This window comes from Podarcis pityusensis (assembly GCF_964106645.2).
Source record: "Podarcis pityusensis genome assembly, chromosome: 7".
NCBI lineage: Eukaryota > Metazoa > Chordata > Lepidosauria > Squamata > Lacertidae > Podarcis > Podarcis pityusensis.
In genome coordinates, this window is record NC_138031.1 from 62983511 (window position 1) to 63004202 (window position 20692).

At 45.5% G+C, this 20692-nt stretch overlaps 1 protein-coding gene across 2 annotated transcripts in view; it reads left to right on the forward strand.

Moving 5' to 3' along the window:
• The window catches only part of NEDD9 (neural precursor cell expressed, developmentally down-regulated 9), a 69951-nt gene extending 49488 nt beyond the window's left edge, over positions 1-20463 (forward strand). For both annotated transcript variants that reach the window (XM_081014744.1, XM_081014743.1), the window contains exons 3-7: positions 11184-11285; positions 15076-15177; positions 16101-17315; positions 18984-19073; positions 19479-20463. In XM_081014744.1, the coding sequence (XP_080870870.1) occupies positions 11184-11285; positions 15076-15177; positions 16101-17315; positions 18984-19073; positions 19479-19988 (2019 nt within the window). In that variant the 3' untranslated portion in view covers positions 19989-20463. The remainder of the gene's footprint in view (positions 1-11183; positions 11286-15075; positions 15178-16100; positions 17316-18983; positions 19074-19478) is intronic.
• The last annotated feature ends 229 nt before the right edge of the window (positions 20464-20692 follow it).

Genomic DNA, 20692 nt, shown 5'->3' on the forward strand with positions numbered 1-20692 from the left:
TTTTAACACCAAAGTGAGAGGCAGAGTATCCTGGATTGAAAAAGATAATTACTGTGTCTTATCTAGCCTAGTGACTTACAGCTGTCTTTTGTCAACATTATTTCTGGCTTTTAATGCAAGTTAGAGCATTGTTTCTCTGTAATGTTATCACCTTTATTTAAAACGTGTTCCTATTTTTCTGTCTGAAATATATAGTAGACAAGCCCAGATTGTGCTGATTAGTTATAAAATAATAGAGGGCTCTCCAAATGAAAAGTAGGACTGCATCACACTCTTAGCTATCCATGTCTGTCTGTTTAAATTAGGCGTACATTTTTTAAAAAAAGTCATATGTGAGAAAGTTACACAGCTGTTTGAAAACATAGAGGCTTGGTTGGGTGGTGGGCTTGGCTGCCACTTCCTGTTGAGGTAGCAGCAAGCCTCTTTGGTTTGTTCTGTGTAATGTGTGAAACAGTCCTTGGTGTTCTGTGCAATGAAATTGCTGGGTTGAGACCTCATGTCGATGGAGGACTTTGAACCCGGGACCTTCAAGGAAAGCACAATCTGTGACATGCCCTGTTGAAACATGAATGGCTAATCCGTTGTTGCTGATCTACAGTTCCCATAAGCCCTGGCCAGCATGCCCAATGGTCAGGGAAAACAGGAATTGTAGTTCAGGAACATCTGGAGGGCTGTAGGTTAGCCTCCCCTGTGCAAAAAGAGATATTGGGAAGCAGTGCTAGAAAATGCCTGAGACATTAGAGAGCAACTGCCGGTCAGTTTAGAGCAGTGTTTCTCAAACCTGTGTCTCCAGCTGTTATTGGACTACAAAGCCCATCATCCCTGACCACTGGTCCTGCTAGCTAGGGATGACGGGAGTTGTAGTCCAACAAAAGCTAGAGACACAAGTACTAGATTAGACAGTGCAAGACCAATTGTCTGACTCAGTACAGCATAAGGTCACATCTACACCATCCATTTATAGCACATGGCTTCCCCCAGAGGATCCTGGGAACTGTAGTTTGTTAAGGGTGCTGGGGGTTGTAGTGCTGTGAGGGTTAAACCACAGTTTCCAGGACTCTTGGAGGGAAGTCGTGTGCTTTAATGGTGTGGATGTGACCTAAGGATGCTTCATAACTTTTCAGTTTTAACAGGCATGCTTGCATATGAAAATCTAAAAGCTTGATTTTTGTATGCACTGGCATTGCACATTCACTGAACAGTGTGTATAGTTCTTTAGGGCTTGGCCTATCTAGCACCAACTACCAAGAAAGTAAAGGGAAGGTAATAAAGGCTACCAAACCAAACCAGAATCTAGGTTTCTGCACTTTTAGCATCCGTAGATTCCTTGCTGAGATTTCGTAAGCAGCTTCACTTGCAACATGTTTCCGTGTGGGAGCATTCCTGAAAAGCTGGAGAGAACAGTGGGTTCTTTTGTTAAGGACAATCAGTTTTAATTAGATTCCGTTTGCGAGTTTATTCTCTTCGGAAACTGCTACTCAACAGGAGCAGACTTTGGTAATGGCTGGAAATATAAGAGGCAAAGCTCTCATCTCAAAGTCTTTAATCCGATGCACCTGCCTCTGCCGATCTGACTCGAAGGATGCGGTGGCAGGGGTTGAGGGCACCCTTGTTTGTTCTCTGATCTGACCCCTCTTGTTAAGTCATTGCACACCCACACACCTTTGATCTTTAGATGACCATAAGGAAAAGTAAGGAAACACAATATTTCAAAAGAATCACTTTATCAAGTTGTTTAACAAAAACTCCTGGAGTAAACCGGTCCAAGTAGCTGTTGAAGCATTTCTGGAAAGGGTAAGGCAGTGTGGTGCAGTGGTTTGAGTCTTGGACAGGGACCTGAGAGGTCAGGGTTCAAATCACTACTCAGCCATCAAGCTCACAGCCTCTCTAGCGTAACCTACCTCACTGGGTGGTTGTTGTCACGATAAAATAGGGGAAACAGCATGTATGCCACCTTGAACTCCCCGGAGGGCTGTAATGTAACCATAAATAAATAAAATACCTCTCCAGGATCAGAAATCACTGTGATGTGATAAATGAAGTTGTGTTGGGGCACTGAAGAGAGACAGGTCTATGCCCCTAGTTGCCTCTGATGCTCACTGGCATGTCACCATCGCTCAACCCAAGCGACTTATAATAGTGTCAAACTGAGGACAAGAATGAGAATAGGAACATGCAGTGAACCCTTTTTGCATCTTTACACATAATTCAGCGCCAATTAGTTCAGTGAGGATTACTCCAGGTGAGTGTGCCCTTTCTCCAAACCCTGGTAGGAAAAGGTACCACACACGCCGATACTCTCACATTTCTGGCTTGGTGATGAGATTGAAGAGGGAAGAGAGAAGCAAAAGAGCAACGGAGAAGTACTCAGCCAGGTGAGAAGATTATATATGGCTCTTTCCTGCCCCTGTCAGGGCACAGGGAGCAGGAGTGGCTCTCATTGAGTTCTCTCTAGCAAACTTAACAGGAAAACTCTGTGAGCTTCAGCTCCTATCATGTCCTATCTAGAAAACATGCATTGTTGGTTTGACTAAGATCAGAGAACAAGGCCCTGTCAGTAGTCACAGCTCTGTCCTTCCCCCACTCCCCAAAAGTCCTTTGCGTAGCACATCTGTGCTCCGGGAGAGTAGGAGTAAGCCGGTGCAACTGTGCCATAGGACTCTCTTCCAAGCTGCTCTCTTAATTGTGTTGACTGTTTCTATGTCATGCTCTACATGACAGGTATGCACTGAATATCGGCGTAATGTCGAGTAGCAATGCTTTCTCACTGAGTTAAACGTTATGAGATCCTTGGCAGTTCTGCCTCTTTCTGACAGTGCACAGATGTGTCAGATTCTGGTCTGGTGTGCTGCTGGTGGTGGTATGGGATCCACAGCCATGATTCCTCACTGGGAGTCCATTGTGGGTGGAGGGGGACAACCTAATATACTTGACATAACAGTGGGGCCAGATGTTTCTTCAAATTTCATTTCCAGCTACAGGAACGATGAAAACGGCTTGTCAGTTATTGCTGAAAGACTGCTAGACTAGATGGATTGTTGGTCTGATCCAGGAAGGCAGTTCTTCATATGTTCTTAAATGCTCTCCTGGTTGTTGTTTCCTCCCCTCTCTCTGTTAGGTAATGAATAGGAAGGATTTCTCTCGCTCCCCCTGCCCCTTTTGTGTAAGGAAAAGGGATTTAATGAACCGCAGAGCTGGCTGCTTGACAGGGGACATGCACACTCAGCGTTTTTCTTGGTAAAAGAACACAGAGTTGGCATAGAAAAGACCCAAGTTACCACTATTGCAGGACTAAGGACTCTGACAGACTTCATCTTTGTTCTTTTGATAATGGTGGTTGTTATTATTATTATTATTATTATTATTATTAAATGCATTTCTTTCATAGTGCAGGTTTAACGTATGTTCTTTACTTTTCTTTAACCACTTACCCATGCTCAGTTGTTCTGCGTAGTTGAAATGGTCACAGTGTTTGGCAGTTATCAGCGAGTGTGTCAGGGAGGGAGGGAGAGACTGTGGGTGCACCATCTGGTTCTGTTAATGCGTAAACAAGTAAAAAATTCTGATTTGAGATGTAGGGTTTTCAAGAACCAGATGACCACAGGCATTCTTCTAAGGAAGAGAAAGGATGGGGTATGTGTGGAAATGACAGCCTGCAGTTCATTGACATTTCTCAGGAAGCGCATTCCTGCATACCAGAAACTCGAAGGAAGTGAGGGCAAAGAAGGGGCTGTGAAGGGGGAAAGCATCTTTCCTCCCTCTGCCTACAGTCCCCTTCCTTTGGAGGCTCATTATACTCAATTGCAAGAAAATGTGCTTTTGGGGTTTGTTTTATTTAAATGTATAGATGCTCTGAAGGAGTAGGGAGGGCAAAGTAATTGCTTGAAACTAGACCAAAACGGAACAGATATGAAAACCCCATATTGGCTATCCAGCTCAGCTTATCCCAGCCACCAGACAAATCCAAAGAGAACTTGAAGTGCTTCTGAACCTTCAGCTTTCAACTCCATGTCAATTTCATATGTTCACCAGAGCTGCTTCCACGTGGCTGGAAGCTGCACTGTTCTGGCCCTGTCTGGTAAGAAGGAATTGTGTGGGTTGGGTGAATAATGTGACTCTTTCCCACACCAAGCCCCAGGGAGGAGTAACATTGGCATGGGAAGGAACCAGGACACTTGCCCAACCCACACAACTTCTTCCTATAAGGCTTTTTAAAACAACTCTTTTAACCACTTGGATGAAGTTGTCCTGCAGCTGCATTTACATTTGCCTTATGTTGCATGATTTCTTCTTGTTGCAGCACTTTATTCAATAGAATATATTGTGCACTGCCCTGGAATCAGTTATAAGGATTTTTACAGAAACAAACAAATATACTGGTATTCCTGGAGTACTGTGATCCAGTCCCTGTAAATCATGGATCTGACATGGTTCATCTCCACAAAGGAATCAGTTTTTTTCAGCTGAGGTAACCCCCCGAAAAAGCTGCCTGAATGTGACCTTATTGTATGAAATAGTTGCATGGATGGTACAACCATTAAGGTGCTTTATCTTTATCTTAATGCAGGGCTGCTGAACCTGCTCCTTTCAAAATGCTGTTGGACTCCAACACCCATCAGCCCTTGCCAGCATTGGTCAGGGATGATGATGAGAGTTGTAGTCCAACAACATATGGATATGAAAAACCCAGGTTTTCCATCCTTGCTTTAGGAGATGTGTGAGAGTTGTAGGCATATAAATGTCAAGCCTATATCCAAATCTAGACCTGGGGTGGATCCAGACACATGAAAAACCCCACTATTAATAAGTCAGAAATTAGATCGTTACAACAAAAGAAAAAAACTCTATGGAAAACCACATTTTTAAATTTCCTGCTCTCTAGCACCATCTGGTGTTGCATGCTTATAACACATTCAAATTGCTGTTCCTTTACTAATGTAGCTGAGTCCCTGGAGGGTGTGTGCTTTAGCTCCAGGTCCCTGAAATAAACATCTGGAGTTGGGGCTGAAGCTGACATATGGGCTGGAATCTGCTGAACCTCAGGGTCCCTTCCAATTCTATGAAGTACAGTAGTCCTGGAAAGGGCAGAAGTGCAGGCTCCTAGCACCTGTACCAAGTTCATCACTCCAGAGACTTCACACTGACTGCCAATCCCAGGTATTAATGGTGCACATCCTGGTTCCCTTTTGCCTCTAAAGAGAGCTCAGTACACACCTTCCAGGGTAATTTAACTAGGCTAAGTCTCAGCCTTAGGACCCTGAAGTTAATGGTTCAAACCACCCCAGATTCTCTGTCCATTTGGACTAGGACATAGTAAGTTGCCTTATACCGGGTCAAACCAGTAGTCCATTTTAGCTCAGGAGAAGATGTGTCCATAGGGAGGACGACAAGTTAGTTCTTCCTAAGAAACAAGTACCAATGTTTTTAACGGGGCGAGTGCTGTAATATTTCTTTAGATGTGTACGATTCTTCTCCCTCATGCAAAGTGTGGCTTTGGAGGCACCCGGACAAAAGTCAGTCTGTTTCTTAATCCGTACGTTGCAGGACAAAGAGTCATTAGAGTGATTCTTCATCATTAGAAGTAATTTCAGAAATATGAGATGAGAAAATGTGGTGGGAGAACAAACCAATTCCCCAAACATAGGGATTAGAAACAAACTGCATGCCCTTGAGGGATGAAAATGGTACTAGTGTCTGTGCATCCTGCATTGTGGGCATGGAAAGCAACCACTATCAAATTTAATTTGGCTTTCATACTCTTGATTTACAACAATACTCTGTGCTCGCAACTCCTGTTGATTTCAAGAAAATTCCTTGCACCTCTCAAAATAAATAAATACAGTACAGTGGTACCTCGGGTTAAGAACGTAATTCGTTCTGGAGGTCTGTTTTTAACCTGAAACTGTTCTTAGCCTGAAGCACCACTTTAGCTAATGGGGCCTCCTGCTGCCACTGCACTGCCGCTGCACGATTTCTGTTCTCATCCTGAAGCAAAGTTCTTAACCCGAGGTACTATTTCTGGGTTAGTGGAGTCTGTAACCTAAAGTGTATGTAACCTGAAGCGTATGTAACCTGAGGTCCCACTGTAAAGAAAAAAGTCCTGGGCTGGGATGCAAAATTGTGTCCTTGAGTGGCCCAGGAGCCTGGGTAGCAATGCGTATATTACTATCAGAAGTGCAATATATTTAACGGCATCGCTGAAGTGTGAATGGGTATTTCCTCGTGTCCAAAAGCATCTCTGCACCATCTATCTACATGGTACCTGATCTGGCAAGGAAACTGCATGACGAAGCAAGTTTCCACTTAGGTAGCTCCCTTGTTGGGTTGGGGCAATATGAACAAGTTTCAATTTTTATTGTTTTGGCATTTCTATCCCACCTTTTTCTCTACGGAACTCAAGGTGGTGTACATGGTTTCCCCCTCCCCATTTTATCCTCACAACACCCCTGCAGGGTAGGTGAGGCTGAGAAACGGTGACTGGCCTGCGGTCACCCAGTGAATTTCATGGTCGAGTGAGGATTCGAACCCTGGTTTCCCAGGTTCTAGTCCAACACTCTAACCACTACACCACACTGGCTCAAAACTCTGCATAGGGCTACAGCTCTGCATGTAGTCAACCAGTTGGCAAGTTGCCACCGCCAGCAGATTTTTATGCAGCTAGCTTTGGGCAAATAATAATAATAATAATTAATAATTTATTATTTATACCCACCCATCTGGCTGAGTTTCCCCAGCCACTGTGGGTGGCTCCCAATCAAGTGTTAAAAACAGTACAGCGTTAAATATTAAAAACTTCCCTGAACAGGGCTGCCTTCAGATGTCTTTTAAAGATAGGATAGCTGCTTATTTCCTTCACATCTGAAGGGAGGGTGTTCCACAGGGTGGGCGCCACTACCAAGAAGGCCCTCTGTCTGGTTCCCTGTAACCTCACTTCTTGCAGTGAGGGAACCGCCAGAAGGCCCTCAGCGCTGGATCTCAGTGTCCGGGCTGAACGATGGGGGTGGAGACGCTCCTTCAGGTATACAGGACCGAGGCCGTTTAGGGCTTTAAAGGTCAGCACCAACACTTTGAATTGTGCTCAGAAACGTACTGGGAGCCAATGCAGATCTCTCAGAACCGGTGTTATGTGGTCCTGGCGGCCACTCCCAGTCACCAGTCTAGATGCCGCATTCTGAATTAATTGCAGTTTCCGGGTCACCTTCAAAGGTAGCCCCACGTAGAGCGCGTTGCAGTAGTCCAAGCGGGAGATAACTAGAGCATGCACCACTCTGGTGAGAAATGGAACTATCCCCAGGTGGACAGGCCCATGTGAATGGCAAGCCTTACAGACTAGCTACAGAAGTCATCTATAAATACAAGGGTCCACACAGGCAGTTGGGGGGGCATCCATGTAAAATAGGGGCTGAATTGTTGCCTTCCTCCTCCCATGTTGCAGTACACAAACCATCAGTTGCAGAGGGGAAAATCCAAAACTAGATTTTCAGGAATTTAACATGAAGCCCTGTGTATGTATGTGATTACTTGCGTATGTATATATGTGATCATTTGGCCAGGTTCCAAGAGCAGCACATTTCAGCATTGCTAAGTTTGAGCATTTTCTCCATAGCTCGTATAAGCAGCCTGACGCCAAAGTTTTTGCATTAAAAGAAAGGATTAAAATTTAAGGCTGCCTGGGGAAGAGACTTTTGTTTCTCATTTGCCGTATCTGTTCTCCTAAAGGAAAGGTTTGCAACACCGCGGGGACTTGTTATTTATGTTAAACAGAATCTCTGCAACTTAAAGAGCCCCTGGAGGACAAGTCATAAAATGAGCTCTCCCCCCCCGCCCGCCTTTTATTTTCTTTGAAAAAAGTCATTTTGTTGCAAAGCATTTCTGCCGCAAGTATGCTTAGCATACTTAGTAGGCAGTCTAATAATAAACTCGTCACTGAGAGATCTGGAGTAGATATTTTGCACATTTGTCAATCCTAGGGAAAACATTGCTTTTAAAATGTTTGGGGGCTTAAGGGAGGAAAGAAGGCTGAAACTGCTTTTGGCACTCCTTGGCTGTGTGTATGAACATTTGCAATTGTGATGGCAATTCTAATAATGATAATGATGGTGGTGGTGATGATGATGATGATGATACTATATTTATACCCCACCCATCTGGCTGGGTTTCCCCAACCACTCTGGGCGGCTCCCAACAGATTCAAAACAGAACACACACACACACACACACACACACGGTACACAAATGCATGATATACCGATTTGGGAAGGTCTGCCTTGCTGTTTTCACTTCTGAAGTTGGACCATAGACATGCCTGATGAGCCTGCATAAGTGACAAGTGAAGGTAGCTCTGATCTGGTATGAAGGGCGGTATAGGAATTTATTAAATAAATAAATCTTACAGCCATGTTAGCTGCACTACTTGTGACATCCTTTGCACCTAGCAAAAGGCCAGAGAGAAAATGATGGTGCTTAACAGATTTAAATGAAACACAATTCGTTGGTGGATAATGTGTTTTGCATGCACAAGGTTCCAGGTATGATACCTGTCATCACCAGCTAGAAGGATCAGATAACAGGAAATAAGTTTTCCTGAGATCCTGGAGAGCCAGAGTCAGTGCAGATGATGTTGGACAAATAGCCTGGCCTAGTATAAGGCATCTTCTTGTGTCCCAAATATTTCTTTGTTAAACCCTTCTTTAGTACATCAATATACAGCGAAACCATTCTGCGTAATTGAATTAGATTTCTTGTGAGGGTAGCCATGAGATTTCAGTCATGACAACAAGAAGATATTTGGAAAAGTTGCCACATAATGTGACCATGCATTAAAACAATGCTGTTTGCAAATAAATGTCTTGCCCAGAACTGTAGCTACATGCTGGGGTTTGCTGGCATTTTACCAGAGAAATTAAAAGTAAATTTCATCTTGATTTGCCTTCTTTTAAATTAAGCAGCACTGCTTCCTAACAACACATTCTCAGGCATCTTTTTTGGTTCTGTGTCTGGGCGTTAATAAAAAAAATGTGCAGCTAAATAACATTTATTATTTTGGCAGTATCAGTTTCCTCTATAAAGTTTGTTGATGGCTTTAGTGTTAGTTTTTAAAAGTTGCACTTAACTGCATATTTGCCGGGGACAGTCAGATGTTCATTCCAGATGTAAAGCATTTATTTGTTAACCCAATTTAATCTGAAGCTGGTTTGTAAATTCAGATGAGGAGCTCCTTTATAGCAGGTGAAGAAAAATTAGTGATGTGATCAGAACACCTGGAATTATTATTTTAAAAATAAATATAGATTTCCAGTATACAACAGCAATTACCAAAAAAAGAGGGGAAATGCAAAAACAAAACTCCAACTTACTCCCTCCAGGATGGATCAGTCTATTTAAGAACACCTGGAATTCTTAAAGATCAGCAGCTGGATGCAGAATAAGCTTAACAGGTGTAGAGTTTAGTTCATGTTCCTTGCTGGCATATAGCCATACAACAAGACTCTTCCTTCTTGAGCTCCCCTTGACTCCCCAAGTGGGAGTGGAATGGATTAGCTTGTGATTGAGGCGGGACATTCTAAATATTGCCTTGGATCGAGGAAAGGATCCGTCACAAACACCACAGAGTCCCACAGACTGTAGCTTGCATAGGAAGCTACAACCAGCCATGGCTGTCTGCTGAGTGCACTTATATGACAGCCTCTGAAATCCGTTGCCCGTGTTTCTCATCCATGCATTTTTGTGTGTGTGTGTACTTGAAATATGTAATTCCTGAAGCACCTCATAATCATAGGTATACAATCACTGGACACCCTCTCTCCAAACACTGACTCTGAATTTAAATACAGTCGCCAGTATCATCAGTGTCACTTCAAGCTATCATTGCAGAGTAAAATCCATGGGTGAATGTGGTCTATGTGGCAGATATGCTGGTTGGGTACATCTGATCCACAGCTAATCTCCATGTGGGCATGCAGATTGACCGTATTGCTGGCATCCGCCTGTCACAAGAAACAATGGAATGCTTCTCCAAGGGTGTGTGAAGTCAAATCATGGCATCAGCAGCACCAAAGTGACCTCCCCGGGGCATAAGCCTGGGCAGTGTGTGTGGACGTCTTGGGCTTCCCAGGCGACAAGACTCTGCTATTGGCCTCACTGACGTGGTCCAAAGGAAAGCTGAGCTACCGTATTTTTCGTTCTATAAGACGCACCAGACCACAAGACGCACCTAATTTTTGGAGGAGGAAAACAAGAAAAAAAATATTCTGAATCTCAGAATCCAGAACAGCAAGAGGGATTGCTGCGCAGTGAAAGCAGCAATCCCTCTTGCTCTTTTGGCTTCTGTGATAGCTGCGCAGCCTGCATTCACTCCATAAGATGCACACACATTTCCCCTTACTTTTTAGGAGGGAAAAAGTGAGTCTTATAGAGCAAAAAATACGGTATACATTTGGCACCAGCTTGGCTGCAGGAGTTGCCAGAAGGAGGCGTACAAGGCAGCATCCAACCATCTTAGGGAACTTCACTTTGGATTTGTGCAGGGTTTACTCCTTAGCCCTGTATTCTCCCAAAGATATCCCACAAGGCTGTGGAGGTTTAGGATCAGAGTTTTCATTCTCCCAGATGGGCTTCCTTCCCAGATTGACTAGTAGCAGATAAATAAAGCATCCATCTCTCTCTCTCTCTCTCTCTCTCTCTCTCTCTCTCTGTGTGTGTGTGTGTGTGAGAGAGAGAGAGAGAGAGAGAGAGAGAGAGCTCTCACACATTAGGCTGGCAGATAGATAGACAGATAGATAGATAGATAGATACAGTGCTTTTTTCTGGGGGGGTGCAGAGGGACACAAACCCCTAAACATTTTGTGAATTTAAGTTTGGCCTCATTGAGGGGCAATATTTCAATATGAGTAGGAAAATGAGAGTACCCCTAAACATTTTTTAGAAAAAAAGCACTGCATGATAGATAGATAGACAGACACACACACACACACACTCACACAGGATTAAAGTTGTTATGAGCTATCTTAGGTATCCTTTTTTTTTTTACTCTCAAAATAACGATGGTTTGGGTTTTCCCCCTGGTAAAACTGCCATCAACTAGTGAAATGAATGTTTGTATAGAGACTCTTAACATGGCTGACCTGTGCCTGGCCAAGTGCCTCAGTATTTATGTTTTCCTGTCTTTCTCTTTGAACCCATAGGTAGTAACTCCAGTCAGGTCAGGACAAGGTTATGTTTATGAGTTCCCTACCAAATACCAGAAGGATACCTATGACATCCCACCGATTCGTCCTCTCCAAGGGGTAAGTACCAATAAAGCTGTCAATGGCCGTTGAAATTAATCTGCATCTGAGGTCTTGGCATTTTATCTATTTCCTAAGTGTGGATCAGGTTTACTCATTCCAGACTTTTTTTTTTTTTTAAAAAATAAATCTCTGACCAGATTGCCTTTCCCACTCTCTAGATGGCCACAGAGTTTAATGAATGCACTGCATGTGGCTCAAAAATAGAAAATCTGCATCTGTTTTCTAAGGGAATAATCTATTCAAGTGGTCACACAGAATACCTGAAAGCAGAAAGCAGTCTGTTGTGTGTGTTTTTCCAAATGCTGTTTCTCAGTTCAAATGTCCCCCCCCCCCCCATATAAGAAATATTGGTCCCTTGAATATAAGTACAAATAGCTTAGCTGGACTTGCATACTATAAGAAAATAGAGCATACTTGCCTGTGTAGGTTAGGGTTTGTTAGCTTGTTTTTACTCTGAGGTTATCCTGGCACAAAGACTGTGTCTCCCAGCATGCCCTGGGGCATCTCAGTGGGTTCTGAATAGCTCAGTAGGTTAGAACGTGGTGCTGATGATGCCAAGGTCGCAGGTTCAATCCCCACATGGGACAGCTGCATATTCCTGCATTGCAGGGCGTTGGACGAGATGATCCTCAGGGTCCCCTCCCATTTTGCACAGGGACTTGTGTATAGTTTCCAATGTAACAAGTACCCCTTGAAATTGATTTGTGCTCCAGGCAGCAGCCTACTTGTTATATGATGGAGCCCTGCCTTTCTACTGGTTGGTGTCCTGCTTAGACATTTCAGAAAGTCTTGCTGATCTCCTTTGCTTCGTGCCATGTTATATTGGGACTGGCAAAGAATGAAAGCATGGCTGTCATGTGTTAGGGGAACCCGCACGAGTGCAAAATATCTGAGCAAGGAATTGCTCATTTCTGTCATGCATGTAGAAGTTCCTCACTGGCTAGGAGTTCAGCAACATGGACCTTCCCCATGTTGTTGGTGGAGCAATCTTTGCAAAGAGCAAGCATCCAAGAGAGAATGGAGAAATACCCAACTCAGCCCTTCCTGCTCCACATCTTAAGGTCCAGGGGGACTGTAAATGGCACACATATGTGCTGATCTCAGTGGAACAGAGCAGGGAGGGATAGTAGGGCGGGAGAGTTAATTCACACCTCATGAAAATTGTTAGGGATTAGGCATCAATTACCATCAGCAGCTGCGTTCATACTTCAGTGGAGAAGGAGCAGGGCGGCCGCTCTGAGATAAATCACAAGTGTCAAAGCTGCAGGAGGATCGAGCCCCGTGTCAGAAGCCTTTTCCTGTAGATCGCTTTCCTACGGTCATAGTCAATTTATTGCTACAGCACACTTTCCACAAATGCACATATGCTTAAAGCAAAAATTAAGCAGACTACAGTAATAATAGTACACAAGCACAATGTTAGAATATTATTATTATTATTAATATTATTAATTATTATTATCAGTGCTATTTTTGTAGAAAAAGAGGTGCCGGAACTCACCATGAACTCCTCCCTTGTTCTCTTAGAATGGCAATAGCGCTCACCTGAGAGCTGCCAGAACTGAGTTCCGGCAAGTTCCAGCTGAAAAAAAGCCCTGATGATTACTATCACACTTATACCCCATCTTTATTCCAAGGTGATCAAGGTGGCATATGTGGTTCATCCCCACTCCCCATTTGACCCTGTGAGGTAGGCCAGGCTGAGAAGCAGTGACTGGCCCAAGGTCTTCCAGCGAGCTTCAGAGACGATTGGTTGATTGGAACCCTGGTCTTCCAGGTTATTGTCAGACATTTTCACTGCTGTGCTACAGAGGATGGAAGCTGATGTTGGAATTTGGACACAAGGTGTTTCCCAGGAGGGGGCAGATATCACGGGGTACGGGTATATAGTCTGAGGCTGCTCCTCAATGCCAGGTTGTCAGCTGAATCCTAGGTGGCCTCAGCAGTGCAGGGTACCTAGGCCTCATTTACCAGCTACAGCTGTTTCTGGACTTAGATAAGCCGGGTGCGGTGATTTATGCTCTTAATAACCTGCAATTGGACTGCTGGAATGTTCCCTACATGGGGCTACTCCATCTTCTTAGCCACCCAAATCAAGCGGCATAGTACCAAGGTGGGTCAAGTTATTTGGGGGCAAGATAAAAGGAGATATACCGTATTTTTCGCCCTATAGGACGCACTTTTTCCCCTCCAAAAATGAAGGGGAAATCTGTGTGCGTCCTATGGGGCGAATGCAGGCTTTCGCTGAAGCGTGGAGAGCGAGAGGGGTCAGTGTGCACCGACCCCTCTCACTCTCCACGCTTCAGGAAGCTATCAGCAAGCCTGGGGAGCCTGCTGGAGTTCCCGCAGGGCTCCCTAGGCTGCGGATAGCAACCTGCTGCCCGGAGCGCGGGGCGCGTTGAAGCAGAGCGCCCCGCGCTTCGGGCAGATATCTGTAGCTGGGGGGGGGAGGAATAAAATTTTCCCCCTTTATTTCCCCCCCAAAAAACTAGGTACGTCCTATGGGTTGGTGCGTCCTATAGGGCGAAAAATATATATATCCCAAGTGTCTCTCCCTGGCAGTAAAATATATAATAATAAATTAAATCACTAACCATTTATGGCCCTTTCATCACCACCCAAAATCAGCTGCCCAAGGCGACCTGCCTAACGGTTAAGGCCAGCCCTGCTAATGTACAAATTAAAATTTAACAAGCCACTGGAGCTCAAATGTTAAATTGCGGGTCTTCTAACAAAATACGCAGCTTGTCATGAAAGTGGGCCTCCTTCCTGAAGGACTGGAAAGTAGCCAAGGTAACCTCAATTAAAAGGGGGGGAGGGGGATCCAAAGGGAAGCTGAACAATTAACGACTCGTTATGTAAGCCTTTGCTGGCTTTACAAGGGGCGTAGGGAAAGTCATGGAGGGTAGTTTTAATGGCCATTGATAGACCCAACAGTGTAATCCTGTACATGTCTACTCAGAAGTAAGTCCCTTTGGTTCAGTGTAAGTTGACACAGGATATCAGCCTAAATGGAACTTCGTGTTCAGGAGCTGTATGCCACTGAATAGCAGTAGTTGGGCAGCGAGCCCAGGGCAATTGCCGTCATGTCTTGTTTGGGGGGTCTCTCCGATGGGCAACTAATCCCAAGTTTCCAAATCCTTTTGAAAGCAGGATCCTAGCTTAGACAGTGAGGGTTGATCAGTGGGGGCTCATCTTATGTCCATGTTCTGAAATTTCTCTCATACACATTTCTCTTCTACTGATCTGGAATCTGTCAAAACAATTCCAAATTCTACTAAAACCACATTTGATAGTGATCGTGATAAGTTAGTTGGACTCAATGGTCTGACTTGGGAGTTAATCCAGCCACTCAGTGGGTAACCTTGGACCACTTGTTACTTATTAACTTGATCCTACCTCACAAGGTTGTTGTGAAGAGTGAAGAGACCACATAAGCCGCCATGAGCTCCTGGAGAAAAGTTGGGATACAGATGTCATGAATAAATAAATATGACCCCAGTCCTTCAGAAATATCTTTCCAAAATACGTTCGTTCTTTTCCAAAACTGGAAAACCGGTCCTTTAGAAAAGCATGAAAGTGGTCTGGAGATGTCTTTGCATGTCGCCATTGTTGTTTGTTGTTCTTTAAACCCTAAGCAACAGCAAGTAAAACCCCAAACCTCATCCTGTTTGTTACAGAAGTAATTCCCAAGCAAAGGGGCAGTGGGGTTAGATGGATTTGAAATGGCTGTGGGTCCCTATGGTGCTTTCCTCTGTTTGTGTTAACGCGACTCTTCTCTCCTAAGATTTACGACGTCCCCCCTGCATCATTTAAAGGTCCCGCACACACCGCCCAGATGGGGAACGTGGAACCTCAAGGGGTCTACGATGTGCCTCCTGCAAAAGGCGTAAGTCTATTCCTCCTCCATTGAAAGCAAACGTGTAATTTCATGCCGTGTCGAAGGCATGTTTGAACAAAAAAAGTACATTTTGCATTTTACAGAAGAAGCAGGGAGTGCTTTGAACTCTCTAGCCCTTTCAACATTCCCCTCAAGCTTGCAGCTCGCTTATTTATTTAAAATTGTGATAAAGATAAACTTCGGAGTGTAATTACTAGCTTTACGTAAGGCATTCTTGTAATTAGAGTTTTGAAAAATCAACACTCGTGCAGCGGGCTGATTTGGATCTTTTCTGCTTCACCTGAGAGGAGTTCATCCGTGTTGCTTCATTGGCTTCCCAGTTGCTTTGTTGGTTTCTCTGGGGCTCTGACTGCCTGGTGCGCCCGTCCCCGTGGAAGTTTCCCATCAGGGCACACATTCGCACACAACCTGTTTATGCGGTATTCCCTTCTGCAAGATGCCGCATAACAGGCTTTGCCACAGAGCGCCAGAGTCATCCCAAGCTACATTTTTTTTTTTTTGGAGACATGGTGGGTCTCTTGGCCATTCCCGAACTTCCTTCCTGTTGGTGCTGCTGCTTTGGGGAGCGCAAACATCAGCTAAAAACACAATATAGTGCTTAACACAGCTACCGATAAACCATCTGGGTAAGGTGGGTTACTTTCCATGGCGGCACCAATCTTCCCTGGGTACTGAGGAGCAATTAAATCATGTGTCTGGCCCAACCTGGTGTTACTGAGCTGTGACCATGCTGATCCAGAGATCGCAAGACCATAGCTGAGCATGCATTCACCTTCTCTGGAAGCCAGTGCAAGCACTTATGTTGACCTGCCTCAGTGTCTTAGATGTCTTCACGAATTAATCACAGGCCTCACGGTATGGAGGCCATGCCTTTTTGCAGCTCATGGCTTTTTCCCACTTTCGTGTTCCAGATCTACTCAGTCCCACCTTTGGGGTGCAGAGACGCCGCAGATCCCAGGGAGCGCTCGCCCGACTCAGCCTCTTGCGTGAAGCATGATGCGAGGCCAGAAGGTGTGTACGACGTCCCACCTCCCATGGCCAAAGGAGCTGCAAAGGAAACCGGGCAGAAATGCGTTTGCAGCCTGCCTGCCCCTTCCGACCTCCCTCCACACCAGCAAGGCCTGTACGATGTCCCAGTGAGCCACCAAACCCCCTTTGCTGGGCAGCAGATAGCTCCCCAGATGGACGTCTATGACACCCCCAGAGGAGTCCCATTCCCCGGACAGCTCTTGGGATTTGGGGATGGTGAAACCAAAGAGGGTGTGTACGATGTGCCTCCGCAGGTGACACAGGACACTAAAAGGCTGCAGGACGTGACGGATGGCATGAACAGGCTGTCCTTTTCTAGTACAGGGAGCACCAGGAGCAACATGTCCACATCTTCCACAACGTCAAAAGAATCGTCCTTTTCAGCCACCCCAGAGAAGGACAAGAGATTAGCGCTGGATCCCGACGCAGCCATAGAGAGACTCTACAGGCATCAGAGCACGGTAGAGACCACTGTCTCCAGCTTAATGGCCTTCGTCAACTCCGACTGGCGGTCTTACGAGTACATGGAGAAGCACATCAACAAGATCCACGCGGCCGTCGAGAAGGTGGAGCAGTCCCTGGTTGACTACCTTCATTTTGCCAAAGGAGCTGCGGCCAACGCGTCCTTCCTCTCTGAGCTCAGCCTCTACAACAAGCTGAGGAGGGAGCTGCAGAGGCTGGAAGATTCGCACCAGATTTTAACCCAGACTAGCCACGACCTCAGCAGCTGCAGCTGGTCCTTGAACGTCCTGGCTGTCAACAAGGTCCAGAACAAATGCGACGATCTGGACCGCTTTGTGATGGTGGCGAGGACGATCCCGGACGATGCTAAGCAGCTCACCACCAGCATCAGCCTCAACGCCGAGGTGCTCTTCAAGCAAGGGCAGAGTGGCTCTTACTTGAAGAATGCGTCGGAGATTGCAGATTATGTATATGACAGCCCTCAGGCCCAGACGCTGCGCCCTGGAGACAAGAGCCAGGGCCATTCTGCTTCTTTGTCACCCCTCCTTTCCAAAGACCAGCATTGCCAGTGCAGCAGCAGCAGCGATGGCTCGGAGAAGAGCTGGATGGATGACTACGACTACGTGCACTTGCAGGTGGGTCCTGCTTCGCTGGATTAAGCCAGGTTTGGGGAAGGGCCGTAGCTCAGTGGAAGAGCACCTGTTTTCCATGCCAAAGGTCCCAGGTTCCAGTATCTCCTAGTAGGGTTAGGAGAGACCCCTGCCTGAGATCCTGGTGGGCTGCTGCCAGTGGTCTGACAGCAGGTTCCTGGGCTCAGCATCCTGCTTTCAGTAGGGACAAATGCTTTTGGGAAGCGGCTGACAAGCAGGGCAGGAAGGCAACAGCCCACCTCTGTGCTTTGTCTCCCAGGAACTGCTGTTCCGAGCTATACTGCCATGAAACATGGATGTTCCTTTGAACTAGAATGAATATTAGCAATAATGGATATCTGTTGGCCCATTTTCCATGAATCCATTTAAATTTCCCTTTAAAGCCAGCAATAATAATAATTTATTATTTATACCCCATCCATCTGGCTGGGTTTCCCAACAGAATATTAAAAATACGATAAAACATCAACCATTAAAAACTTCCCTAAACAGGGCTGCCTTCAGATGTTTTCTAAAAGTCAGATAGTTGTTTCCTTGACATCTGATGGGAGGGTGTTCCACAGGGCAGGTGCCACCACCAAGAAGGCCCTCTGCCTGGTTCCCTGTAACCTCACTTCTCACAGTGAGGGAACCACCAGAAGGCCCTCGGCGCTGGACTTCAGTGTCCGGGCTGAACAATAGAGGTGGAGATGCTCCTTCAGTTATACTGGGCCGAGGCTATTTAGTGGCCATCATCATAGGTCAGGAGTAGGAGAGCAATGATTCACATGGCATCAGTGAAGTTAACTCTTTATTCAAGGAAACACGGTTGGCCCAGAAGGCCAGGCCTAATGAGCAAAGCAGCTCGTCCCGCTAGATCAGGGGTCGGCAAGGTTTACCTCACCTGGGCCGGTTCACTCCAGCGGAGATCTCTCCATGGGCTGGATCGTGCGTGTGCGCGATTTCTGGCACTGTGGAAACGAGTCCCCATGCCACACTGTGCCGGTTTAGTGCAGCGTGCGGAGACTCGCCAAGCGGGCGGCTCGTGGGCCGGTTAAACGACCCCTTTGGGCCTCTTGTGGCCCATGGGCCTTAGGTTGCCGACCCCTGCGGTAGATATTGCCCCTACGAGCCAGTTGTGGAGCCTGAAGGTCCCCACCTTCCCACTGTTGTCTAAGTCTCCTCCCCCCCACCCCACCCCCGGTCCTTTCCAAGCAATCTGAGACTCCATTGCTATGCTAGTCCTTGCTCCTCCCTCTTCGGGCCTCTTCTGGTTCTGGCTTCAAGTGCTGCAGGGGAAGGTGGAAATCCCTCACACTGGCACCCATTTTCTGGACAGCAGCTCACCCCAGGGTATGATGTCTCAGTAGTAGGCTGTTTGCCCCATCTCCTACCAATGGCTACTAGTCACGGTGGCTGTGTTCTGCCTCTGAATGACAGTTGGTAGGAATCGCATGGGGGGAAGAATGCTGTCGCTCTTATTGGGATCATTTCACATGGTGAGCTCTCTCTGTTCTTGTATCCCTTCCTTCTCCTCAATGATAACAACTGGAGCGAGAACATAATGAAATACCTGCTGTGCAACAGCTACGCTCCTGGCTGGTTGTCATCTCAAGAGATGCATATGCGTGACATGGCATTCTTTGTTTTGTTTCTTAAATGTTATCCAATCAGGGGAAGGAGGAGTTTGAAAGGCAACAGAAAGAGCTTCTAGAGAAGGAAAATATCATCAAGCAGAGCAAGATGCAGCTGGAGCATCACCAGGTAAGAGTTTGTGGAAGCGCCAAAAACAGCAAAAGAGGAAAAGTCACAAAATGCCACTGAATGGAGAATTTACTGTCTCTTTAAACCACGTGGCCAGCTGGCAGGGGGCAGGAGAAGCTGTCCTCTTTTCAGAACACACATTTCTTTATTATTTTATTAAGCATGCAAAATGTACTAAGCCCCTGAAAGCACATTAAAAGCATGGCATCTCTTCCCACAGGCTTAATAGACAAAGCACAAAACGTGTGCTTTTTGCACTCCTCCGGTTTCGCCCAAGCTTGCTGCTACTCTTGTTTTCCTGTTACCCTATTTTGTCCTCCATCCTGTTGGCACTTAAAGAGCTTGCTATTAGAGGGAACGGCACTTTGAAATAACGTGGCATTGACTCTGCTGTTTCCTTTTCAGCTGAATCAGTTCCAGTGGCTGGAACAAGAAATCACGAAGCCCGTGGAAAACGACATCTCGAAATGGAAGCCGCCTCAAGGCCTTCACCCTGTGAACAACCCAATGGCCTCCCAGGAAAGGCAGCTGCTTTTGTTTTTTGCGGACCAGTGTGAGACTCACTTCATCTCCCTTTTAAACGCCATTGATGCATTCTTCAGCTGCATTAGTGCTGCGCAGCCACCGCGGATCTTTGTTGCGCATAGCAAGTTCGTCATCTTAAGTGCTCACAAGCTGGTGTTCATTGGGGACACCCTCACTAGGCAGTTGACCACTCAGGAAATACGCAACAGTATAATGAACTCCAGCAACCAGCTTTGCGAATTGCTTAAATGCATCGTCATGTCCACCAAGGTGGCTGCCCTGAATTATCCCAGCACAGCATCCTTGCAAGACATGGTGGACCGGGTGACAGAACTCTCCCATTATGCGCAGTCATTCAAACGCTCTTTGGTACATATGGCATCTTACTGAGGCACACAAAATGGACAGAATCCAATGCAGAATAATGCCTAAAAAAAATAAAAGAACTGGAAATGTTTTCTATATTATGTACAAAAATGAAACTTGATCATTTAATTTTATTTTTTTCTAGAAGTTTTATACTAAATATTTTAAATTCATTTTATGGATTAGAAATTATAAAGGGTTTCGGCAATCTCAGCCTGTTTCTTTTATCATTTTAAATACAGTATACATATATAAATATAAAGTGATACTCTGCATGTATGTATATGTTGCAACATTCCATAAAGTTCATTAAGTAAGCACCTTAACAAAAGCATCCGTCAGTTTTATGGTGTATATGTGGCCTGGGTTTTTCAGGATATCCATGAACCGGATACTGTTTTTGCCTCTTGGGGGCTATAGTGTATATTGTATTTTATTGTAGCCTAATTATGTCTTGGCATAGGTTGCTACTAAATAAACGATGCCCTCTTACACTGAAGTCCTGCACATTTCTTTGGAAGCAAAACTCATTTCTCTTTGCCAAGCTATGAAATTCACTCCCACAAGAGGCAGTGATGGCCACAACTTGGAATGGCATTAAAATAAGATTATTAGACTAATTCAAGGAGGATAAGACATTCTGTGGTTACTATCCATGATTGACTACATTGTGGCTCCACTGTCAGAGGGAGTGTGCCTCTGAATACAAGATACAGTGGTACCTCTGG